General features: G+C 41.9%; 1 protein-coding gene across 7 annotated transcripts; it reads right to left on the bottom strand.

The window, feature by feature from the left end:
* Positions 1–10,535: 10,535 nt before the first annotated feature.
* LOC306926747 (uncharacterized protein) lies at positions 10,536–26,244 on the bottom strand. Of its 7 annotated transcripts, XM_079506165.1 has the most exons (23): positions 26,137–26,244; positions 24,492–24,633; positions 23,871–23,981; positions 23,205–23,407; positions 22,018–22,130; positions 21,684–21,954; positions 21,348–21,393; positions 20,395–20,443; positions 20,028–20,109; positions 19,761–19,785; positions 19,591–19,651; positions 18,615–18,746; positions 17,706–17,723; positions 16,899–17,008; positions 16,340–16,463; positions 15,359–15,481; positions 14,614–14,699; positions 13,931–14,054; positions 13,325–13,399; positions 12,983–13,033; positions 12,649–12,717; positions 11,532–11,685; positions 10,536–11,057 (listed from the first exon to the last, which is right to left on the bottom strand). In XM_079506165.1, exons 2-23 carry the CDS (start codon positions 24,623–24,625, stop codon positions 10,885–10,887), a joined length of 2,334 nt encoding a protein of 777 aa, XP_079362291.1. In that variant the 5' UTR covers positions 24,626–24,633; positions 26,137–26,244; the 3' UTR covers positions 10,536–10,884. The 7 variants fall into 7 exon arrangements, with proteins under 7 accessions (XP_079362291.1, XP_079362285.1, XP_079362289.1 ...); XM_079506159.1 differs by having other exon boundaries at positions 21,684–22,130; XM_079506163.1 differs by having other exon boundaries at positions 11,532–11,682; positions 21,684–22,130.
* Positions 26,245–27,356: the final 1,112 nt, after the last annotated feature.

Genomic DNA, 27,356 nt, shown 5'->3' with positions numbered 1-27,356 from the left:
TGGAGGAGCAGTAAGCTGGAACTCGCTTTTCCTGAATATAAAGAGCATCAGCAGCAATCTCCTTTTTTAAGATAAGGGTCAAAGCATGGATTTTAGAAAATGTTGCAGAATAGCATCATGTTTATTGTTTAACTATATTAGCAATGAGATCACATGTATGTATGATGTAGGCAGTGAAGCTCTTGACTGTGTAATTTATTGATTTAATGTTTGCCTGCATGTATTTTGTTGTTGTTTGTCCCAGATCAAGGACTACGATGAAAATAAGTCGGAAGACTGTATTGTGTTTTTTGCCGCTTCTTAGATGAACATGATGCAACTTGTTTTTCTTGCTTGATGGCTAATCAAATCAAATCAAATCAACATCAAATAAAACTAAAGAGAGACTGATCTTTATACCTCTAGAAACATTCACTTACTCACTGCGTGCACATGACAGTCCACACACACACACACACACACACACACACACACACACACACACACACACACACACACACACACACACACACACACACACACACACACACACACACACACACACACACACACACACACACACACACACACACACACACACACACACACACACACACACACACACACACCCCTCTCCCCACATAGTTAAATGGCATGCTCCCTTTAATAAGTACAGCCTGCCTAAATGCTTCCCTCACTCAGGAGTTGCTACCAGATCTCTGTGGCATGAGTGAGTGCAGCAGTGTGTGTGTGTGTGTGTGTGTGTGTGTGTGTGTGTGTGTGTGTGTGTGTGTGTGTGTGTGTGTATCTGCTGGTTCAACCACGGGGGTCCTGGCGGAGTTCAAACGGTCCACGAACACACCACAGGCAACGAGGTGTGTGTGTTTGTGTGTGCGTGCGTGCGTGCGTGCGTGCGTGCGTGCGCCAGTGTGTGTGTGTGGTACCAGTAACTAAGGACCTTGGGGGTCTTGCCTCAGGCCACATAATGGCTCCTCATCACTAGCTAGCTGCCAGTAATAGCAGCCCTCGCAGCAGCTAATGGTAGCATCTCTCTAATGATGTCTCCATTGATCCAAGTCTTACGGAGCTATTCTGAGCGGGCTGCGGCTTCTTGCCACCCGCTTCTGCTCTTGTCTCTCTGTCTTTACAAAGTGCCATTACTTGAGGCTGAGCCACTGAAGTGAGTGTGGCCGGGTTGGGTTAGAAGAAGTGGAACTGCATGGGGTTTGAAGAATGGCTCATGATAATAATGATGGAAATGCTGGGGCCTAATTGAAGGGCTTCTCTACTATCTTTGGTTTGACAATGTGTGTCCTGTTGGTTGCCATTCTGGCGGACCCGTAATCATTGAGGGAGTCCGTAGGATTTCTTTGCAATCTAGTTCAAAAGCCACAGAGACAATGGCAGTCCTGTTATCTGTGCCCAGGTCGCCAAACTCAGAGACTAGAAATCATACTTGGCCCGTAAGAGCATAGACCATAGAATTGAACACGCTTAAGCCATGAAAATAGACGCTCTACAAGCTCAAAACATTTCACAATGTGATGCGTTGTGAGCTTGTAGTTCAGCTAAAATTAGCTATTTTCTTGTATTGTCAAAATTCTGAATTCCTTTTAAACTTTTTGAAAAGTTTTGACAATTTTCATCTATAATGACTATTAATTAATGAGTCATGCCCAAAATGGGGGCACCAGGTGTAAAGTGGTCACATGAAGTTCTTCTCAAGTTACTCTCAACACAGATCCCACTTCATAACCAAAAGCCTACACTTGTACAGCTGTTTCACAGTAGTGATGTCATACCCTGCAGTCCATCGCTCGTACCATTGTTTTCCTCTGAGGAAACAATAAATAGAACTGCGAATAGAAATGCTCAACCATACAGTATGAAACCCTTTGCGTTCGTCTGTCCGTTTTCAAATGTATAGTAGATGGACTGGATGACTACTAGAAGATATCTGGGACTGGATGACTACTAGAAGATATCTGGGACTGGATGACTACTAGAAGATATCTGGGACTGGACGACTATTAGAAGATATCTGGGACTGGACGACTACTAGAAGATATCTGGGACTGGACGACTACTAGAAGATATCTGGGACTGGACGACTACTAGAAGATATCTGGGACTGGACGACTACTAGAAGATATCTGGGACTGGACGACTACTAGAAGATATCTGGGACTGGATGACTACTAGAAGATATCTGGGACTGGATGACTACTAGAAGATATCTGGGACTGGATGACTACTAGAAGATATCTGGGACTGGATGACTACTAGAAGATATCTGGGACTGGATGACTACTAGAAGATATCTGGGACTGGATGATACTAGAAGATATCTGGGACTGGATGACTACTAGAAGATATCTATAGACTATAGACTGGATGACTACTAGAAGATATCTATAGACTATAGACTGGATGACCATTAGAAGATATCTGGGACTGGATGACTACTAGAAGATATCTGGGACTGGATGACTACTAGAAGATATCTGGGACTGGATGATACTAGAAGATATCTGGGACTGGATGACTACTAGAAGATATCTGGGACTGGATGACTACTAGAAGATATCTGGGACTGGATGACTACTAGAAGATATCTGGGACTGGATGATACTAGAAGATATCTGGGACTGGATGACTACTAGAAGATATCTGGGACTGGATGACTACTAGAAGATATCTGGGACTGGATGACTACTAGAAGATATCTGGGACTGGATGACTACTAGAAGATATCTGGGACTGGACGACTACTAGAAGATATCTGGGACTGGATGACTACTAGAAGATATCTGGGACTGGATGACTACTAGAAGATATCTGGGACTGGACGACTACTAGAAGATATCTGGGACTGGATGACTACTAGAAGATATCTGGGACTGGATGACTACTAGAAGATATCTGGGACTGGATGACTACTAGAAGATATCTGGGACTGGACGACTACTAGAAGATATCTGGGACTGGATGACTACTAGAAGATATCTGGGACTGGACGACTACTAGAAGATATCTGGGACTGGATGACTACTAGAAGATATCTGGGACTGGATGACTACTAGAAGATATCTGGGACTGGACGACTACTAGAAGATATCTGGGACTGGATGACTACTAGAAGATATCTGGGACTGGACGACTACTAGAAGATATCTGGGACTGGATGACTACTAGAAGATATCTGGGACTGGATGACTACTAGAAGATATCTTGGCTAAATCAGGGCCCTTTATCCTGGGTCACTAAAGGTGTTTTTTTGGCCGAATATCAGAGCGAATTTCGGAGGACGTAAAGAAAACCATCTAGCTCACTTAAGGTCAATCACGTTTGTACACTGCCGCAGAATATTCCTGACATTTTATCAGTTTTCCTATCAGTCTATTGGGCTGTCATGTTGGCAACAGGCTGACAGCTAGTGATAGCGTAACTACTTTCAGATCCGCAAAACACAGAGAAAAAAAAACGCACCAGTGTGTAACCACCTTTACCGTTTTTTCCTTTTCGTTCAAATTAATAACAAGGGCAACTACAAACATAGTCAAAGGAGACGCCCTGGATCCCCACAAAAGCATTGCATTTGTATAGAGGGTATGCGCATGCTTAAAGTGAATGGCACATCTAGTGGCAAATCGAGTGGCAAAGCAACATGCAAAGTTAGTTTAACATTGTTTAACATTGTTTAATGCAATTAAATAGGACTTTTCTGATTGGACTATGGGCTGTCAAGGCCAGAAAGTAGTTTTTTGCCACTCAGTAGGCATTCCTGCATAACTTCCTGGTTTGATGATGACGCATACCCTCTATTCCATTACAAGATTCTACATTTGTATTGTAGGCCGTATGAATTGTGCACCCTTTCTCCACTCTTAATAATAATAATAATGAATTGCATTTTTATAGCGCTTTTCCAAGTGCTCAAAGCGCTTTACAAGGGTTCGTTCATTCATTCATAGGGAGGTGAAGCGGCAAACAGTCGATGCCAGCGTCCTCACTTCCCACATCCACACACCAACGGTGGCGAGCTCACACCGACCAACTCATTGCAGGCAATGTAGGGTTCAGTGTCTTGCCCAAGGACACTTCGACATGTGGACAGGAGGAGCCGGGATTCGAACCGCCGACCCAGGGATCATTGGACGACCTGTTCTACCTCCTGAGCCACAGCCGCCCTACTCTTAGCAAGGAGTGGCCCTGTGTGGACATATCGCTACCTGCCGGGGTTAACTTGTAAAGCGATATTACCGGTGTTAGGGAACTGTACTAAACTTCCAACACAACCACTTTCCCAACATGTATCGGCTCCCTCAACTCAAGACGTCACAACCACTTTTCTTACACCCCTGAGGAGCTTTCGGAGATTTCCCTGCCAATTATTATTCTCATGGGCATCTTTCCAAAAAAAAAACTAATCTAAATGTAAAATATTAACACTCAAACATCCTGTATTCCCCCCTTGAAGGGGTTATATGAATCATTTACAGCACTATCTGTTTTGTGTCTGACTGTATACGGGACACTTTCATGGGTTCCAATGAAATGCTTGCGTGTGTGTGTGTGTGTGTGTGTGTGTGTGTGTGTGTGTGTGTGTGTGTGTGTGTGTGTGTGTGTGTGGTTGTAACCGTTCTCACTCCCTCTTGCTCTGGGAGTTGTGAAATCCCTTCTCCCTGAGCTTAAGTGAACCTTCCACTTCTGGAAGGTTCCTTCCTCTGTTCACACCTGGCTGGCTATCACCCTGGCTGGCACACTTCCACACATGCACTACCAATGATCTCGTTTAGACTTTGAGTCGACTGATCATATACTTCTTTACATCAGTGGTTCTCAAAGTGGGGTCCGTGGACCCCCCCAGGGGGTCCTTGAGGGAGTTCCAGGGGGTCCCCAGCTAAATGGATAGTTAGTAACCACATGGACCCGCATGGGTCTGTAACTCTGAGAGTGTACAAATGGAACCATTTCCGTTTGTTCTCAGAGTTAAATTAACATTGGTTTTACAAATATAAATCGGGGACCCAGAGATAGAAATGCCATTAAATGGGGTTCCGAGGCCTAATGCATGTAAATCTGGGGGTCCTTGAAATTAAAATCACTGCTAGAGCCGTAGAAATCTTCTCTTATGGGGGTCCCTGCATATTTTCAAATTGAGGTCGGCGGGCTAATAAGTGTCAATTTGGGGGTCCTTGACATGAAAAAGTTTGAGAACCACTGCTGCTTTACATCAGTTCTGTATGACTTTTCTTTAAGGACCATACTGTGTTTTCACACAGTATATGGTCAAATATCCTCACTTTTTTACCCTTTCATGTTAATCAAATAAAAATAGAAAAGGTTTGGATTAAGTTAGGGAACACTAATCTGTGTGTGATATTAAACTTTTTTCTTTCTTTTTTTTTTGTGTTATAACAGGGCCATATATATAGAGAGAGCTTTGTGTGGTGCAGTTGCCAATGGTGGATTTAACATAAAGATTGTAGGTTTGACGACTCTCAAAGACCCCACAATAATCTTTATTGGTGAACATGTGCTGGTCATAAAAAACACTTAGGTGGGCCATCTGAGAGGTTACAATATAACTGCAGCATGTGCTGCTGCTGCTTTCCATCTACTTAATTTAGAACAGCACCACCCTACGGCACTAATGATCGCCACAGAGGCAATTACACTAGGCAACACCACCCCCTACTGGATAACAATGGAACTGGACCTGGATTGGAACATTTACAGTGGCCTATAGGAATGTATCAGAAGTGTAGACTGGATTGTGAGGTCTCTTTTACATTTATTTCAAATTTGATTAATTGTATTAACCCATTTAGGCCTGACGTCAAAATTAAAAAAAAATCTTGAAATTCCTGACCTAACCTTATGTTTCTGTATCAGTGGTTCTCAATATTTCATGTCAAGAACCCCAAAAATGATATGTAATATGCATCCGCCCCCCATCTGAAAATATGTTCTTCCAGGGAGGGACCCCCCCAGAAGCAAAGATTTGAGTTAAAATGTTCACTCTGTAAGTCTGTAATAATATATATTCAAAGATTTGAGGCACATTTTCACGATTTTTCAAAAATAGCAGACCTACAAGTTCATAGCGCGGCACCGAGTGCCGCGCTATGAACTTGAAAGGGGTTCCCGCCCAAAATGGGTTAAATGGAACGCTGAATTTGGACTGAATCATCTTTTAGTATAAGCAGCGCCCATACCTGGATACCAGAAGTGGTGAAGTAGGGGATCTCAGATTGACACGGCTAGGAGTCTTGCCATCCTTGTCCTCTGGCTCGACACTGGGCAGGCCAAAGTGGGCTCTGATCAGACAGGTACTCCTTACCACCATGGGAGAGGAAACAGAAAAATAGAAATGTAATTAGTAAATTACATACATACACTACAAAGGGTTTACAGCTGTGTCTTTCATATTGTATATAGCAAAAAACTAAGACGAATAGACTTGACCATGATTTGAACCCCCCCCCCACACACACACACACACACACACACACACACACACACACACACACACACACACACACACACACACACACACACACACACACAGGAAAGTGTTCAGAACTTCAGATACATTCAGTCAAGAAGTCAGAAAATAGCAATAACAACAAGCTGCTACAGTATAACATGACTATGAAAAGCGTATATTACAAATATTTCATGACATGCAAAGTACTAAATACAGTGACTTGTTAATCCAAAAGAATTATGGATTCCCCAGTACTGTATATCTTTCACGACTCGAGGCTGGCCAAACTAGAAATAAACCAGAACATTGCGGTTGCATGCCATGTCTGTCAAGACAATAAAGTATGGTGACGATTAAGGAATTTAATGAAAGTAAAAATAATAATATATAAGTTAATCTTTTGGCATGAATTAAGTTGTCACTATATTGAATGACAAATGAAACCTGTGTTGTGGGGTCACAGTGACTTTGACCTTTTGACCACCACATTCTAATGGGATCATGCTTAAATCCAAGTGGATGTTTGTGCCAGATGTAATGTAATTCCACCCAGGTGTTCCTGAGACAGCTCGATCATGAGAATGAGATGGCCGTGAGGTCACAGTAGACTGTCACCTTTGATCAGCATAATCAAATCAGTTAATGCCTCGAGTCCAAGTGGATATGTTTGCGCAGAATCTTGAAGGAATTCCCTCAAGATGTTCCCGAGATATCACGTTCGCAACGTTGGGACGGACGGATTGGACGTAAGTGCGTCTCACGGAACGTGCAAAGTGAAAACACTAGGCCTCTCCAGCCCACAGCTGTCGCTGGCAGAGGAATGAAAATAAAACAGGGATTTCTTGGAAAATGTGCGAGGAGGAATGCTGCGACCGATGTGATCATACGATAATAACGACAACAGATACTGATTCAAAAGGTCTGTATTAATTTAGTCAATAGTCTGTATTAAAAGGACCACTTCACTCATTTATAACTTCTCTTCAAATAATTGGTCCGTACAATAATTGGCCGCCGACCCCCATCTGAAAATATGTTGTTCCAGGGACCCTCAGAAGCAAAGATTTGAGTTTTCTCTGAAAGAATATACATTCAAAGATTTGAGCCACATTTTCAAGATTTTTCAAAAATAGCAGACCTACAAGCTTGTAGTGCCGCGCTATGAGCTTGTAGATCTGCTATTTTTCAATAGCAACATAATGCTTAAAACACCAAAAGGGGTTCCCTTCCCGCCCAGTATGGGTTTAGAATGAGCAGCACCCTGGCCCAGCAGAGCATACCAGAAGTGGTGGTGCTGGTGGTGAAGTAGGCGATCTCAAACTTGACACTGATAAAAGGCTGGTCTTCCTTGTGCTCTGCCTCGACAGCGGGCTGGCCAAAGTGGGCTCTCAGTCTCATCATCACTCATCAGGTAGCCCTCCATTCCACCCTGGGCGAGGGAGGGAACAGATACATTGAAATGAAAGAGGTTTTATAGGCTACTTGTGTAAAAAATAAATAAATTAAATTGAACATATAACTGGCAGGTTGACTGACTCTATAGCGTTAAACAGATTCAAATAATTGTAGCTGAGCCGGTACTAAGGTCAGTCAGTAGATAGGCCGAAAGACAAAACAACTAATAAAGTAGTCCATCATTATTATAAAAAGTGACATGCAAGATTCTGGAGTTCAGAGTTAATGTGTCTGTTTTGATGGTGTTGTAGTCAAATCAACACTGAAATGCACATTCCCGTTCTTTCATTAGTAGAACTCGCATTTGTAAATCATATCAACTGAGAACATATTGAACATTAAAGAAACAAAATGTAGCCATTTTGAATTGGCCCTACTGTAGAAAACAATGTTACGACCTTATGGAGTACAGAGCTAAAATTTGGAGTAACATTTTTACATTGGATTGTTTTCCCCCCATTATATGAATATTATCCTATTAGAATGTATCCAGTAATATTGGTCCCCAAATCATATTGGATTGTGAACCAATGAATACGTGAGGCCTCCACGTGAGCGCGCGCTTGCACACACACACACACACACACACAGTCACACACACACACACACACACACACACACAGTGTTCAAAAAGTGTGGACAGTGGACACCAACAAAACAAAATATTTCTTGCACGCTAGCTCCGTTTGGAACCTCAATCTATGCTTCTCGGAGCTAAAGCGTAGATATTGAGGTTCCAAACGGAGCTAACTTGCTGCCTATACTATATGTTACTGTACAATGTTACTTTTATTATATAAAAGTTACTGTAAATATAGGAAGACAAGTACAGAAACACCCACCTCCTGACGACGCTGAGGGGTGTTTGCGTTGCGTTCAGATGACAGGTGTTCCTCATGACTCAATCAGGAGACAATGAAAAGTGCGCCACCTGGCTGACAGTAAGGGGAGTAGTCTGGTCACACCATTGACTCAGACAGCACTGTGTGATGTGTATCAGTCCGCATCATTAGACCTCCGACAGATAAAGTAGTCCTTTTACCACACATTATCTAATTTATTTGAAATTTGATTGTGTGCATACTTGTTGTAGGTAGGCCTATTGTATGAGCTTTAGATTATGTCCATGTTTCAACCATGCCATGGTTGAAACTGAAGAGCAGTGGTTCTCAAAGTGGGGTCCGGGGACCCCCAGCGATCCTTGAAGGTTTTTCAAGGGGTCCCCAGCTAAAGCTTTAGGCTATATCACTTCTAAATGTACATATAGCACTACAACACTGCATCACGTGAACCTTTAACAGGAGCCGATAGAATGGATTATTAAATGCAGTTCATCACACACTGATGTTGTTAGATCTTTAGACTGTTTCAATTTCATGTCAAACGTTTAGAGCAAAACTTCCCAACTATTATGTTTTGTGATCCTAAGTTGTATCCAATGTCATCTTTCTCTTCTATTTTCCAGCACTGTCCTTGGTGTCCTTCATGAATCAGAAATGTCATAAAAAAACCCAAAGTTCAAATAGTTATCAACACTAAACCATAAGGAAGTAAAATATATTTTACTCCACTTATACTGTTTCATAGCTGATTGTCTGGAAACCATAAAAGCTCTATGACTGGATCATTGATCAGGGTGTTGTGCATACTTGCAATTCAATGCCAGTCCCCAATAAAGCCTGAATAAAGAGATTACCAATTCTGACAATTCACAAAACTTACTGTGTGGGACTACACCTTCCTCAGCAGGAATTTTCATTCATACTCACACCAACATTCCAGAGTTTTACTTTTCAACAGTCATATTTTCTGTTTAGATTATTGTAGTAGGAAAATCAGGTAAAAAGATAAAATCAAACAGTCAGAATAAAGCTAAATTGTCTCTTTACTTTCATTGCTATAACCCTTCATATTTAATATAAAAAGTGTAATTAATGTAATACGATTAATTGGTTTGTCTTCATATGTAGTTAGAGGGGACTGCAAGAAAAAAATAATGCAGTGACTGCTTTTCTCTTTCTTGTATCAGAAAAGTATCCATCCCTATTATCATCTTCATGAAGTCTCAACCCCTCATCCTGTGTTCCTCTGTACAATTTATATACTCAACTGGTGTGTTCAGTTGAAAAAAAACAAATGGGAACAGTGAAAGATCGAAATGAGTTCTGTGTTCTCAGGTTAACATGATCACATATTAAATTTGAAGTGGAAAGCGTACACATGTAGCCTATATTTGTGGAAATGAAGCAAAGCTAATTTGACAACATTGGTTGGAATCTACATGTTGACTGATTAGGACTTCCATCAATTCACTGAAAGAAAAACGATTTGGGATCATGAAGTTAAAAGTTGTGTTTCAGAATGCTAAATTAGTTTGAAGCATGAACTGCATGTGAATGTTGGGTACAATACTGGCTGATAAAAGATAAGTTATTTATAAAGTAACTTCCAAATGTTGCTTGCTGTCGGGTGTAAACCTTCTATGACGAAAATACGATCTACAAGCTCACGCCTCTCCTGGAGCGAGTAGAGCGTCCATCTTCAACTATTCAACCAGTACAGCACCTCAAAATAGACAAAACTGAACGTGAATAACTACAACGAAAAGTCATTAACAAAAAGTGTCTTTATTAAAGATCTGAATAGAGAATCACTTTAAAACGATGCAAAAGACTCTTTAAAAATAGTTTCCCATACAGTTGGGATCTGGTCTCCATCACATTTGGAACCGTATGTGGACTTAGTCTTCTCAAAACATACATTTCAAGAAAACCACAATAAATTTAAAGGACCACCATTATGAACAATATGAACCAAATGGACCCGCAAAGGAACATTTGAACACTCGAGTTACAGAACTGTTGGGGTCCATTTTTGAACACCCCCCAATCTCCATTATGAATTGTCGAGGATAATGCAAATATAACAATAAATAAAAAGCATCCCAACTCCCAAGTCTATTTTGCCATGGGTGGAGAGTGCCAGACAGCCGAGCTGGTCCTCTTGTTGTAGCGTGGTTTCTTGGTATAGAATATCTCCTCCAGGTTGGGCGGCACGATGGTTCCAAAGAGGGCATGGAGGTCTGGAGGGTTGAAGTATTCTCTCAGGAGGACCTGCTGCAGCGCTTGACCTTTTGGAGAAAACAAACAAAACATTAATTTTACATTAAACTAACTGTACTGGACTGTAGCTGCCAGTGTGAACACAGCATAAAAGCCAAGATACAGGCCATCCTTAATTTACAATGGAAGCCAGAGACACAATATAGTACAAAGCTACCCTTCTTTTCCAATGGAAGAGCCACATGAAATTAAAGTACAAAGCTAACGTTAATTTTCAATGGAAGAGCCACATAAAGATACAGACATTTGTAGCACAGCATAAAAGCAAAACTACTTGCCATCATTCATTTCAAATGGAAGACAGCGACATGAAGGTGCAGTACAAAGCTACCATTAATTTCCAATGGAAGGCGGCCACATTCAGACGTTGGTTAACTACAAAGCCACAAATAAGTTGAGCTGGTTTCAACTTAAGATACAAAGCTGTTATATGGGGTGTGTAGCTGCGCATCTTTAAAAGATCATCTTGTAGTGCGGCTCACCTTCCGCCCAGGATGGAATGGGTTTCCGCGGTGCTGACTCGTCATCAGTCGAGTCATCGCTGTTCTGGTCCATCCCGTAATCGTCAGCGTTGCCCGTCAACTTGACTGTCTTGTTTCCACCTTTAGGTGTAATGACGTAGGTCTGTGGAGACTGCTGTGGAAACACAACAGAATTATGATCAGCATGCACATCAGCACCCGAGGAACGCTTGTGTCAGCATCACTAGATCTTGTTACAATGTCAGTCTACCATTCAGGGTTTAGTTTCAAACGACAAGGTAAGGGGACAATGTAGGCATTTAGCAGATGGCCTTATCCAGAGTGACTTAAAGACACTGGAATGCAGAGGGACAGCCCGAGTAAACCAAGAATCTGAATATACTATATGTACAATGTGTATAATCTGTACATTGAAACTATTGATAAAAAGGTAAAGGATGAACCCAGCATCGGTCAAGATAACGTGCCATATGGTCAAGAAAAACAAGCCCAAGTAACAACGAGAAAGAACAACCACGGAATGTCGGCAGGGCATGTTAAGATTCCCTAAATTAGTTGATCGATCCCTTTAGAACAAGACAGATAATGTGATGCACAGCACATACTCCGCTTGGAAGTTGTTGTGCAAATAATGACAGGGAATACCTTCCATTATTTGTACAACAACTTCCTGGTTTGGCGGATTGAGTTGACCACAGCAGGGATTGTAGAAATTCTAGTGAATTTTGCCATATTTGGTAGAAGTTTTAGAAAAGCAATAAGCCACAAGAGTGGTGGTGGTTTGAGTTTACAACGGTTAACACCCCAATCGCCCAGGACGACGTTCACCCTGTGTTAGACGGCCCCCCACTGTCCAGTCGCGTTAGATTTAATCATGCCTCCCGTTGTTGTCGATCGCCTTTAGAGTGTTTTGGCTACATTAACTGCTCCAGCCACATCCAGTATAACTTCCAGTCCGCCGGTAAAAGTGCTCTGTTGCTATAAATCGATTGGGCGCTATGATTTAATGGATTAAATAACCCCAGGCAAGCAGAGTGTTAAGAGAGTACAGGAAGCATTCTGTTCCCATCGCTTTCCCTACTTAGACATGGTCTGCGAGCGTGCGTGTGTGTTTTACCGGAACATCCATGGTTTCGTTCATTCCAGCAGGTCCGCCCTTCGCCGCTGGACTCTTCATCAATGAACTCTGAACACACACAAAGAGAATGTTAAGTAAATGTTTAACGCTTTACATCAGCGAAGCTTGTTACAGTCAAACCAATTAGCTTAACCCAAAAACCTGTCCACCTGGGTAAAACACTTGGAAAAGAGACCAATGTAGCTCTCAACTGTCTCCAATCAAATAAAGGCTTGGAAATACCCGTCAAATTCAATACATCTAAAAGTAGGTTGCATGTGGTCATTCATCTCCACATAAACTGTAAAAAAATAACTTAAATGTTTCGTTTTACCTCCACATCCATAGTGACATTGATGCCTGCTGCAGACGGTCCTAAAGGCTGCTGGAGGAACCACACAAATATGAAGTCATTGCTCAGGTCACAACATTTAATGACCTAGCAGTTACATTTTATGCAGGAAAAGACAGTCATCCACAGAAAAAGGCCAAGTCCTGACAGCCCATTAAGTCTTTCATCAACCCTAGTCAAACAAGTCAGAACAATGGCATACAAGTTTAACAGCTAGAAAGTGGCTTCTGTCATTTCAACTTGGTCCACATGTAAATCTAAACAAGTCTACATTACATTATGATATAATACATGGTTGATAAATGTGATTCTTTGCAAACTAACCTGCATCTTAGCTGCTGCTTCAGCCAAGCGGTGATTAGCAGCCCTCTCTTCTTCAGCCAATCTCTGCTGCTCTTCCTACAGCAGTAGATAGTGTTAATATCGTCATTGTCAGAAACCTTGCATCTCCATATTTCATCTTTTCCATAAATATCCCATTTTATACTTGACAGTGTCACTCAAATGTTGCAAAATTAGCAGATCTACAAGCTCTTCACATCAGTGCGTTGCAAGACATGCCCAAAATGGGGATGGCAGGTTGAAAGTGGTTCAAGTCACACGTCGTGTGAGCTTTTAGATCAGCTAGTCTCACAGAACGTTGGCCTGTTACGACATGCCCAGAATAGGGATGCTAGGGTACATACATGTGGTCAACGGTTTCTGGTGTTCAGTTTTACATTGAGCTCCAGAAGCGGTTTGGTTTTTCGGGTGCATGCGTTTGGTCCAACATACTAACAGTCCTACAGTCATGAGACCAAAACCCAACCCTAACCGGAAGCCACGGGTTAGTTTTAACCTGAAGCGCATGTTGGGAGCCACAGGTTAGTTTTGACCCGTCACGAGTTCGCTTTAACCTGCAGCACGGGTTAGTTGTAACCGGTAGTTTACCTTCTTCATCTGGTCTTCCAGCACCCTTTTCTCAGCCTCTTTCCGCTCCTTCTCCTCAGCCTCTTTCCTCTCCTTCTCTCTGGCAGCTTTCTCTACTTCCCTCTGAAGAGCCTCTGCTCGCTCCCTGAAGACAAACAATACAACCTAGTAACACAACTGCTATAATTGCAAACGAAGTGAGCACTAACTATAGAAGCTGGCCAAAACTGTCTGTCTGCGTCTGTCACACTGTAACACCACCCGCCCGCCACCAGAGGGCAACTGGAACATACAGAGGTGTGTGTATGTGTGACAGACTGCCACAACAGCTTAGTTTGCTTCCCGCGTTTACTTGTGTGTAGTAGTGTTACTAGTACTACTAGACCAGTGTTCAGTAAAGTAACTGTCACAGTACATTGTTGGTGTTGGGCAGCTACCTCTATTCTATACTGTTTGTTGTAAATTAATGATCTAGTTGATCATACTACAGCTTCACACAAAAGCATCAAAAGGTAGTAGCAGATCCACAATGGAAGTTCCCAGGACTCGTTATCCTTTTAGCCTTAATGTCTGAATACACAGGTGCAAATTTTTTTATTAATAATGTCTGACTGTACCACGTGTTTAAATGTTTGACATTATTCCATAAAGATTAGCCAGGATCATCAAGTATGTTCAGGGTTCAGTGAAGGTTCAGTTTGTACCGTTCAGCTCTCTCCTGAGCTCTGCGTGCCTCCTCCTCCTCTGCTCTCCGCTTGGCCTGCAGGGCCTGCTGACGCTTCTCCTCCTCCTGAGGAGAGAATGTACAACACCTTAAGTTAAATGGTATGTTTATATGGGATCTTCATCCAAAGAGCTTCGCAATGTGCGTTACACTGAAAGCAGAGGAAAGCTGGCTTGTCAAGAGCAGTCAGGGTTAAATTGGGCCACCAGGTTTAAAATGTCAAGTGGTTAAAATATGAAAATTAGTTAAATAAATATTTTTTATCGATTGTCATTTATCTCTTTAAGGTCTGAGTTGAGTGGTGGCAGAAATTAAAAAATAAAGTGAATACTGTTAATAGAAATTAAAATGTACTGTCAATTGAAATATAATATATATATATATAAATTAGGTATGCTCCGATCAGGCTTTTTGAGACCAATCCCGATTGTTTCTCATGATTGGCCGATAACGACACCATTATTGTGCGTAAGGGGAAAATTTGAATATTTCCAAAATTATGTGTGAGGAGGAAGGAGAGAAGGTTTAGGCCTGTCAAAGATGAAAAATTATATACTATATGATTGACTTTTACACCACTTAAAATGGTATAAGATGGGGTAAATTGCCGATCACCGATTGACTCATTTGGAGTGACCATCGGGAGCAGATTGTTCGGAGCATCTCTATTAGAAATGAAAGAATGTCAGTCAACATAAATGTCAGGTGACCTGCAGTCTACTTACAGCCTGTTGAATCCTCTTCAGTCGCGTCTCCTCCTCCAGCTTCCTCCTGCTGTCAATCTCCTCCTGATGTTTTAACGACAGCTGCTTCTTCAGCTTCTCCTCTGCCAAGCGCTCAATACGAAGCTGGAAACAAACGTCGAGTCAATGAATTAGCCCGTCGCAAAGTCCCTCCCCAACCCGTCCTTGTGCAACAGGCATGTTAGCAACGGTTACTAAGAGGGGAGAAATGGCACGCTTTCCTTCTTCTCACCCATTGAGATACATGTTAAGTGACGGGATTTCTCCATATAAATAAGCGATCATTTTCAGTAGCAAGAGCTTCAAAGCGTCTTCTAAATCTAGTCAAACAAGCCTGCAGTACAGTAGGCTATGCACTGGACAAATGTGCACAACATTATTTCAATAAACTAGAAATACAAGGACATGTTAGGGAGAAACAGAATCCAACTCCATCAACTTACGACCACAGAGTTCTATAATCATAATATAAATGCACGGTAAGACTACGGTGATTAGTATTATTGCCATCACCTGGGTGGCAGTCGTGTAACTTTCCCAACATTAACCACCAAGAACCATGCAAATCATTGAACGCTATGAGGTGATGAAAGCTTGCCATCCTTAGCAACGGTTGCTAAACTATTTGGATTGGCCAATCGCTTTTGGCTAATTGAGTAGTTGGTGGATTTTCACTTAAACTTTGTCACAACAGTTACAGATAAAAGTGAGGTGACTATACAGGCTCTCATGTTTGCAGTTAAAGTAAAAAAAAAAAAAAAAAAAAGGAATTACAAGGATGGGAAATAAAGCACAAAAAGCCTGAAAATGGCATTGTTAAAATCAGTATCGTCTCATTTAAAGAGGTTGTAAATCACATGTAGTGCATGTCAGTATCATGTAGCTTAGAAGTCCTGAAACACAACGTGACAAAACAAAACGGGGGACACGTCACCAGGAAGGAAATTAAGGAGAGTTTGTTACCTTCTCGTTCTTCTCCTCCAACTGAACTCTTTTTTCTTCCATCTTTTTCTTCTTCTTTTCTTCCGCCTTTAGTTCTTCTTTGGCTCTGGCGTCGGCCGCTTTCTTCAGCCTCTCCTCCCTCTTCCTACAAACAGCAAGGGCAGAAAATCAGTGCCGGTACACATTATATAATTTAAGTTTTAATATGGCAATAACTTTTACAGTTGGAAAGCCCATTTCACTTTTAAAGGTGCCCCTTTTGTGGGATGAGCAGCCGAGTGGATTATGTAGGTCTCACTCGGGAGAAAAATATATACAAATCTAAATACAACTTATTCTGCAGTTGCCATTGACAGTTTGGTGGATTGGATGATTTAAGTCGGTCATAAACAAGACAATTCAGTGCAACCCACATACTTGGTGTTCAGGTGGGTTGTGTTTGGTACATGACTGTCTGTTGTAACAGTCAAGTTATAAAGTCAAACCATCTGAACACGGTTATGAAGTTAAAGCACCTTAACGCAGTTATACAGTAAAACCAGACTAAAGCAATTAATTGTCACAAGGACACATTCTGTACCTTTTCAGGTCCTCCTGTTTCCTCTTCTTCTCTTCCTCCATCTTGTTCAGTCTCTCTTCTTCCTGCTCCTGCTTCTTCTTGAGCACTTCAAGCTTCTGGCGTTCTTTGGCCTGACGGGGAAACAAAATGCACTCAAGTTCAATTCCATCCTGAAGCCGTTAAGCCCAGTCCTTTACCAAACAGTTGTCACCATGCAACCAAACCGTTTCATGCGTTTAGCAAAGATAAATTAGTGAATTGTAGTTTTAGAGGGAGATTGTGTTTTAAGTGGTTGCATTGTGCATAATTTGTGAGGACTGGGTTTTAGCAATACTGTAGAAACTCCCAGCTTCCCAGGTAAAAAAAAAGCAAATATACCAATATGAAAACACTGAACTTTGTGGTAGTTATTGTTTCCATGTTCGAGACAGTATAGTTTAACTTTCCATGTTAAACATGAAAGTTCCATTGAACTTGAAGACATAATGGGTTTGTATAGGAAGGTCTGATAAAATGAATATCAAATCTAAATACAGACTCAAGCAACGTAAAAAGAAAACTGTCCGGGATGCACACAAAAGCCAGAATGAATGTTAAAATGACCCCAAGTGAAATAACCCCTTTAAATAGAATCCAGTAAAATGGCATGAACAATGTGTCCTAAGATGAGTTTGACAGCCTGTAACACCAGATTCCCAATAAAGTAAAATTATTAGTTTCACAACCGTGGTGTAAAGAGTTGTTATAACACAAACATAAGGAAGTGGTGAACCAATGAGGAGCTGTCCAATGTGTTATGGAAACAATGTTGTGAATCAAATCACTTACCACAACACCCACCGTCTGCTGGAGAGGTAATAAGGGAAAATTAGCTGTGGCAAATCTACAAAAAAAAAATGCTTACCACTAGCTTTCTTCAAAAATGTGTTCATAAGGCGTCTACTATCACAGATACAGTTGTTCCAACCCAACTCCCTTGGGAAACTTTGTGACAGCTGCTGAAAGTTGGGGTACCATTAACATCCAATATATGGCAAAAATGTCTAAATTTCATTCTACTTAAGTAGCATGTCAAACTAGGGGGGGGTCATGATTCTGAATCCATTGTAAGCATTAGTTTTGCACAAAAAACCCTCCTTCGCCCGTTTATGGTACCCCAACTTTCAGCAGCTGTCAAAGTTTCCCAAGGGAGTTGGGTTGGAACAAATTTATATGTGATTGTAGACACCTTTATGAACACATTTGTGAAGAAAGCTAGTGGTAAGCATTTTTTTGGCAGATTTAGCCAATTTTCTCTAACTAAGGAGACACACTACATTACCCAACATTCATATTTCTACATCGGACTACCCAACATTCATATTTCTACAACACACTACATTACCCAACATTCATATTTCTACATCGGACTACATTACCCAACATTCATATTTCGACATCAGACAACGCACTACCCAACATTCATATTTCTACAGCCGACTACAACACACTACATTACCCAACATACTACATTACCCAACATTCATATTTCTACATCTGACTAGAGCTCTTCACGCGCCCGAAAATAGTAGACAGGACCCGAGACCCGTGCGGGCAGGATCCGTATTTTATCTGAATCACTTGGTATCGGTTATCGGTTCCATTACCTCAGAACTCGGGTCTGTCTATCAATATGTGTAACACCTGAGTGGGCCTGAGAAGTCCCATAGGCTACTACTGTAAGGTGTGTTGACGTACCACCATGTCCACCTTCAGAGGAGTGTTGTGTTTAATGAAGGACTTCATGACAGCTGAGCGACCCAGAGTGTTTGGAGTCAACATCTGGTTCCGCTGGACAGTCTGGAGGAAACTCTTCATGTTGGGCTTCACCTGAAAAACAAAATACCAACTTTATTTGTATGTATTCACCCGTCCGGCGTGTTGGATCACGCAACTTGGCAATTCTCTAATCTGCGTGCCATTGGGTGTGAGTCAGTTTGGACCGATATGCAAGCATTTGTCAGTGGCACTTTAAAGTTTACACCTTGGATCATATCACATACGTACTTGAATGTGCATCAGAGAATGCACACATTATACATGGATTATATTAATAACCCATTAAGACCCGAGGCAGATTCTACAAATGAAATGCCTTCTAAACCAGTAGTTCTCAAACTTTTATGCAAAAGACCCCTAAGTGAGAGTGTGAGTAGGAGCGTGTGAGAGAGAGTGGTAGTGTGAGTGAGAGACAGAAAATGCACACTTTATCGTTTCACTTCGTTTAGGATTTAGAAGCCTTTTTGGGGGGGGGGGGCTTCGGGTCTAAATGGGTTCATTTGGGTGTGGGCCTTGGGCTCAAAATGCAGACCGGTTGAGGCTCCACAGATTTGATCCTTTAAAGCCACACTTGTAAAACATTCACGTCCCAAAGATAGATAATCTCTAATCAGATAAAACATTCTGGACGGGAACCCCTTTGTATTGATGAATGTGGCACAAATCTTTCACAGCGACTGTTTTTAACTCAAAGCTTTGCTTCTGGGGGGGGGTCCCTGCAACATTTTGAGATGGGGGTCTGCAGTCAAATACAGATAATTCTGGGGATCCTTGACATGAAAAATGTTGCGCACCACAGACAAACCAAACTTTTAGAAGACTTTTTTTAAAGAATCGGCATCAGGTTTAAAACATTCACGTCCCAACACCAGATAATAAAGCACTTTTATCTTACCACTTTCTTCTGGCTGCTATCTGCATGTTCTTCAGGCTTTCGTTTGGTACTCCTGGACGCTCTAAAGAGCATGATGAAATGAACATGTTTTTTTTTTAGACACTATGTAAACCAACCGTTTGACTGACAAATAAAATACCATTTACAACACTAAATAATACAGTACTTACCTCACAGGTGCCTGAACAGCTGCATCTACAAACGGAAAGGTAATTTATTTGGATCAATCATTGCATATCATTTAAATTAATCATTGTGTAAAATAATCACAGCTGCTTCATCAGACACCTCTAAGTTGGATTTGTGGGGATCTGATGACCCCCTCTGGTCAATAGTTTTATATATGGTGTGACTGGGTGATGTCATCCCTGCTTCTGATCACACTGAATTAATTAAAGCATGCATTTATTTTAGGGTAAGACGCCCTCATGTCTTACCAGCTGTGTGTGATCTCGAGTTTGCAACAGCAGAGCGACTACTGGCCCGAGTCACACTGTTACTGCTGCCACTGGCGAACACCTGCAGTCACAAGAGAGAAAACACTGTTGGGCCTACTGGTACTGCTGCCGCAAGAACTATATAGGAGAGAGAAAACACTGTTGTGGCTACTAGTACTGCTGCCACAAGAACTATTATGGAAGGACTATATAGATAATGAGAAAGCAAAAAAGAAAAATTGTAAATGCAATGCCACTCAGTCAGAAGACAAGGTCATTAATAATATTATATTTAAGTAATGTCTATAAACAATAAAATGTATGTAATGTCAATAGATAAGTTAAAATGTAATGTTCATAGACAGACCTCTGGTTCCTCCGTCTCAGCGAAAACCTCAGCCGCCTCCGACAGCTCCCTGAAAGACAAAATGTTTGAAAAATACACATAAACACAAAGACCACACTTTGAGAACCAATGCACTGCTAGACGGTTAGTAATATATAACCAATGCACTGCTAGACGTTTGTAATATATAACCAATGCACTGCTAGACGGTTAGTAATATATAACCAATGCACTGCTAGACGGTTAGTAATATATAACCAATGCACTGCTAGACGGTTAGTAATATATAACCAACGCACTGCTAGACGTTTGTAATATATAACCAATGCACTGCTAGACGGTTAGTAATATATAGCTGAGATCATTTGAGACAGCTCCCTCTTGCTGAAAGGATATTAGGATTACGCTGCATAATTAATGTATCAACACATTAGATGAAGAGGGAAGTAATACTAAGGGGGGGAACGCAACAGTGTTTGTCAGCACATTGATTTTAGTTTTAGTCTCTTCAATAGTTCATTTAGTTGTAGTCACATTTTAGTCACCTGGAATGTTTTAGTGTTAAGTGTATTTTTAGTAGACTAAATATCATAAGATTTTAGTTTACTAAATGTACAGTTGATTTAGTCGACTAAAAGTATTTGTGGGCCTTGATGCCACTTTACACTTGCTGAAAATAGCCGATCTATATAGCCATTTTCAGCAAGCAACCAAGTGTAAAATGACTTCTACTGGATAGTCTAGTTTTTATTTGTTGACGAAATTGTCAGTATATTTAGTTTGTCATCATAGCTTAGTTCATTTAGTTTCCATTTTTAAAAAAAAAGGTAGTCGACGAACATTTTTCGTCTTAGGCGACGAAATAAACACTGGAACGCAAGTGATCCATCCTTCAGAGTGGGTGCAGCAGGAGTCTGTACTGTCAAATGTGTCTGACCCTACTCAACATCACACCTTTTAGAATAAAGACTCACTCTGGTTGGTGTTCATCCTCATCTTCTGTCTCTGCAGGGGTGTCCTCTACAAAGAAAGAGGACAATGCACCATAACTTCACCATACAACCTAAAGGATCCAATGTGCCAAACTGATGTCGGTGTTGATCAGTGCTGAAAATGACTACTAGTACTCAAATCAAATTTGTATAGCACATTTAAAAACTCCCCATTTTACCAAAGTGCTTCACAGGTCAAATACAATACACTAGTATAAGACAATATAAAAACAAACGCACAGTTATGGAAAGTATTGGTATCATGTTGTGTTTTGCATAGAGTGGCGTTACTGAATATTACATGTTGTGAACACTTACCACTGCAGGTTGAACTGGAGGTGCGAGCCTTGACCTTCTTCAGCAGTGACCTCCTGGAGGCTCTGCGAACAGACTCCCGGGTCAGGCTGTGACGTAGGCCTGCTGCCGAGTGACGCAGCGTCAGCGAGACCCTCGGCCTGGTAGGCTTTTCCGCTGTGGCCGTACGGCCGGGGGAGGCCACGCTGGCGGCCGTGGGGTCGGGGGAGGCCACACTGGCGGCCGTGCGGTCAGGGGCGGAGACGCTGGCGGCCGTGCAGGCGGGGGAGGGCTCGCTGGCGGCCGTGCGGTCAGGGGCGGGCACGCTGGCGGCCGTGCAGTCAGGGGAGGAGGGCTCTGGCTTTACAACAGCAACCAGCTGTGGAGGCCTGGCTGCCTCAGCAGAGCGCCGGTCGCCGACAGAGATCCTCACCACGGCTTTGGCCAGCGTGATGGACACCCGACGATACTCTGAGGACAGACGAGGACATGGAGAGGAAGTGTTCACTAGGAGCTATTCACCGTTTTGTATTATTATACATTTTATTTGTTGGATTTTTTTTGGTAGAATTATTGTATGCATTATTATTTCAGTGAATTTTGTGTTCCAGTCACAAGCTTTTATTTTGAAGGTATTGGGCAATTGGAGGCGCACAGGTGAATTTATTTAACAGTCATCACATGAAGGCACACATTCAGTTTGGCACCAGGAAGGTGCACAAGTTTTTAGCAGGGTGACAGGGTCAAAGGGAAGCAGTTATTCCCATCGTGTTTGCCGAATTTGTCTGTAAAAGAAATGGAATAAAATACCACCAACCTGCAAGAGCTGCTGGGACATTGGACTCATTTATCCCTGCATTAGATTCACGATACCTGGTGCCTCAGAGGCCTTTTATTGACGATACCTGGTGCCTCAGAGGCCTTTTATTGACGATACCTGGTGCCTCAGAGGCCTTTTATTGTCGGCGACAAATGGCCAGTACACTACGGTTGTCGTCACCACCATCATGACATTTGACTTGACAAATAGATGTAACTGTGATCAGGTTTGACATTCAAAGATGATCAAAGGACAGGGCCCTCATATTAACTACTTCTCCAGAGTGAGTGACACCCACAGCACTAGAGGGAGCAACCATGATCTGGTACCACCCAAATGTAGAACAAACATGGGAAAATTCTCATTCTACTACTCTGCAACCAAGATGCCTTTAGAAGGTCTATAAAACGTTGCTTAAATAAAGCTGTCCTTATTGAGACGTAATTGTACAAGCTGTAGATGGTGTTCAGGTCATTTTGTACTTAGATCCCTGCCTACACACCCGTCTAAGATCAGGTGTGCATAACACTGTCGTTTCCTACTACTCTGCCACAAAAAAAAGTGGAATTCCCACCTATACCATCCATTAAACTATGCGAATGACTGGTTTCTCGCAACAGTCCTGAAATATTTCAGGAGATCACAAGGAGAGAAATGCAAACTCTCATAGAAGGTGGTGTCACTCACTGCAAAGTATTCAATCAATAAGTGGATTGTGACGGTACCGTTCATGTCTGTGGCCTGCTCTACAGGCTCTGCTTTGACCATGGTGCTCAGTGGTGGCTGCTCCTCGTCCACCACCTCCAGAGAGACCGAGCCCATGCCCTCAGAGGTGGAAGGCTGGGGCGCCATCACCTCCTCCAAGACCAGGTCCAGTTCCCTCTTCTCAGAGGAGGCAGCCAAGTTGCTGCGTCTCCCCTTGGAAAACCTACAAATAAAAAAAATTGAATTATTTGTTTCAAATTTACAATTTGTGAAACAGTATGAAAGGAGCACTCCAGACCACCCTCCAAGAATTAACAATATGTAAACCTTTGCTTTTATATGAAATATCCAAGACTCAGCTTTTACAGAAGATGCTTCTGAACATACCATATAGTTTGACCTAGCCCGACACATTTTTTTCCTTCCACTTAATTATTCAAGAACATTCTTATAATGGGCATGGTTTGACCACTGCATAAAATGCTCCAATCATAAAATACATTTGAAATAAACCAAATATAGCACATCTACAAGCTCACACAAAAGACTAAATGCATTGAGAGCTTGTAGATCGGCCATTTTCATGGTGCAACATGCTTTCATACAGCAATGCAGCCATGACTTCTATGGAATGAAAATGACTGGTGACTGACAGGTTTAATCCCTTGCCAATGTAAGCAACTAACCTCCTCCTGGTTCGAGCCTCCTCTTGAAGTGCCATAGAAATCCGCTTCATGCGAGGGCGTCTTTTCTGCGACGGTGTTTTTGGCATAAGCTCTGGCTCAGTGTTGGATTCACTGTAATAAAGACAAGTAGCATCATCTGTAGCTCAGTCAGTGCTGCTGGATTCCCTCACTCCATTAAAAACAAGTAGCTTGCAGACCACATTTGACATAGACTTCAGCCCTATATACTTCCCTCAGGGTTTTATAATTGCCTCCTTTACTCCCCTCCATCTTGTAAAGCACCAAAATGGCTGATAGACAAGTTCACAGCATGGCATGTTGGGAGCTTGTAGATCAGCCATTACGATTTCAACATGGTTTCCCATATTGGGCATGTCGCTTAGGTTAAGGTTCTGCAGGCCAACTGATATTTTTGGTATGATCTCGATATAATTCATAATTTTAATCATCTTCTGATTAGTCCGGCGTTGCCAGACTGTTGCCTCCTGCAATTTTCAAATGCTTCTGTCATACAGTCTGGAGGTGAAGTCGCCTCCACACGAGTTACAACAGCACCTTTAAAAACACTCAACTTTAGATCTTGTTGTATTCAATTTAATAAAAAGGGAAACAAAAACCTACCCAGAGAACATGTGGTACGCCGCCTGCTCGATCTCCTTCAGCCACACCATGTGGACATTGTCAATCTCAGCCACAAAGTCGTCCAGTTCTTGCAGCATCCTCCTGGAGAGGTTTTGAGTGGCTTCGATGGCCATGACGGATGCTAGAGCCAAACACAATGGAACAATAACCAATTAAAACTGGGAACGCATCAATGTCTTTTTAGCCATTCAAAATAGCACGTCGCTCGCCTAGCGGTGCCTCCCGTGGTAACAGGTCAGCTCGCCCCTTTTCCAACTCGCCGCAGCTTCTTTCCGCCGACAGCTCGGTGCGGCGGTTCTTGTATTCTTTATTTTGTTTTACTGAGAATAAGGTTAGAAATAAGTTTAGGGTTAGGCATAGTTTTACTGGGGTTAAGTTTAAGAATAGGGTTAGAAATCGTTTTACTGAGGTTGAGGTTAGGAATCAGGTTAGGTTTAACCGTTTAAGCATAATTTACTTAGATTACTTTAGGAATACCAGGCCTCGCTGTTCCGCCGGCTGTACGCCCGGGGTGAGTTGGTAAAGGGGCGAGCAGTCTCGTATTCCCTCCCGTGGCTCAAGTCACCTTCAGCCTCTGTCAGTGAAAACAAGTGCACCTTCTTGCAGACTGCTTTTCCAGGCACTGTGACATTATACACATTTTTAATGCTTAAACAATATGTTAAACTCGAAATCGAATCTTTATTTCTGGATTGGAGGTCCCTGGAACAACCTGGACCGGCCCAGGTACGGCCGGGGCCATATATGGAGCGTGTCACGAGGGATTGAAAGACTGAAGACCATATATGGTGGCGTGACATGTCACGAGGCGTGATGGACTGACAACCATATATGGAGGTGTGACGGATCGGCAGAGGGACAGACTGACAGGTTCTCATAGTAATCTGCGACCTGTGGTCGCAATAATCATACATTTACATGCACCGGACCTGGGTTCAAACTCATTGGGCTCACAGCTGAGTGCCTGCTCACAACATAGGCTATACTGTGTGAAAATGGGCTACTTGATGAAACGCAATGCACACATTGTGGCCTTGCCTTGCACAGCTAGTACTGACTACAACATGGGTCTTGAAGGGGAATGCCACCCCTTAAGACTGGGAAGTGGGCACATCATGTTAAATTGGCCGTTTTGGATTACTTAAGAACTTGTACAAACACATGATTTGAGTTGACCAAGGTAGCCTACATCATAATCAGACCTGAATGTGATCGTTAATAGGCGTGGCATCATGCATGCACGCACGCACGCACGCACAGTCAGCTATATAATAATGTGACCGTGACTGAATAATAAAGTTTTACCAAGAACGTGAACCATTTGCAATCACAAAGTATTAAAAAAAAATCTGACCAGTCTGAAGCGAGTGGTGCAACAGCACCCCATATTGGTACTCTAAACATAGACCCATAGGGACAAAGCTGTTCCTTGGAGTGGTTGCACCACTCAAAAACGTAGATCTGCCAAAATGTTCTCTCGTTGTGTAGGTCAAACAGCTAGCCAAAGTTACTTTGTTACACTGAGTTGTTAGCTTAGCTTAGCAGCGTTTACTTTAGCTAACTACTAAACTCGGTAATAACGATACATTAACGTAACAGTGAACAAAAAACAACGTTACCTTACCTGTTCGGGAATTGGAAATGAAAACTTAAAAATAGACTATGAAATTGACTAAAATGTTTGTCTGTTTGTCTGTCTGCACTACTTGCTTCCTCAACGCCACAGTGGTCTGAATTCAAAGGTGAGCGCTGAATTCTTTATGAATCACATCCACCCAATCACAGCGCTCCGTGGAACGAGGTCTCGCAGGAACCTCGCCCCTCATTGGCTGATGTGCATGACCAAAGGGGAGGAGATGTCTTCCCTGTGGACCAATGGGAAACCGCAGGATTCCAAGGCTGATGATTGATTGATTGATTGATTGATTGATTTTTAACCCTAAAACATTTCGTCTCTGGGTACAGTTCAAACGAAAGTACAGATCAATATAAATGGATAAAACCAGAAAATCCACTTGTTTACATCTAGGGTCCTTAATTTTAAACTCATCAGAACATTTAAAGATGTATAAATATACTTGTAATTGTATGGATAAAAAGGAAATAAAAAAAAATAACAAAAGGGAAAATGTGTACAATATGAAAAAATCACACCCGTGTGAAGTGAGGGGCGCTAATATATCAAAGTATCTCTTAGGTGATGTAAAACAAACGGTGCCAACACAAACATTAAATGCCATTAACAATAAAGAGACAATATGACGTAATGAGTTACAAAATGACGTAAGTTTTCCCTTCATTGTCAATGGCGTTTATTAAACAAACATTTAACTAAAAATGAGGGGGGACTTTAACTTGTTTTACAGGGGCACTTTGGTGCACTGTCCGCCAGATGGCAGACACGCTTGCTTGCTTGCTTCACAGTCACATTTGTTTCACAGATGCTGCTGACTGTATTGTGAATGTGAACTAACTTGTGAATCCATACCGCAGTCAGGTTAAGGAAAGTACTGTTCAATTGATACAGGGTCTGCTATAAGAGGATTTAAAACTCAAGAAAACCCATGGCTTGTTTCCATTGGGGTCTGAAAGTGTACAAGTTGGAACCACAGGTCCATTTAAAATCTCCCAAGAGTTAAATTAACAACGAGTTACATCATCCAAATGTTATATTGGAGAACATCTCATTAATTAGATTCAGTGGCTATAATCCAGTTATCATAGCAGTGTTTCAGTGATTCCACACCAGAAAGCAAAGTGTGGCTATTAAAAGCAATTGTATTGTTGCCTTCTAACCCTAACTCTAACCCAAAATAAATAAGTGACTCCTGCTGAACATTTCTT

Source organism: Electrona antarctica (assembly GCF_951216825.1).
Source record: "Electrona antarctica genome assembly, chromosome: 7".
In the NCBI taxonomy this organism is placed as follows: domain Eukaryota; kingdom Metazoa; phylum Chordata; class Actinopteri; order Myctophiformes; family Myctophidae; genus Electrona; species Electrona antarctica.
Note: the sequence above shows the minus strand (reverse complement) of the source record. Positions and strands in the feature narration are given on the sequence as shown.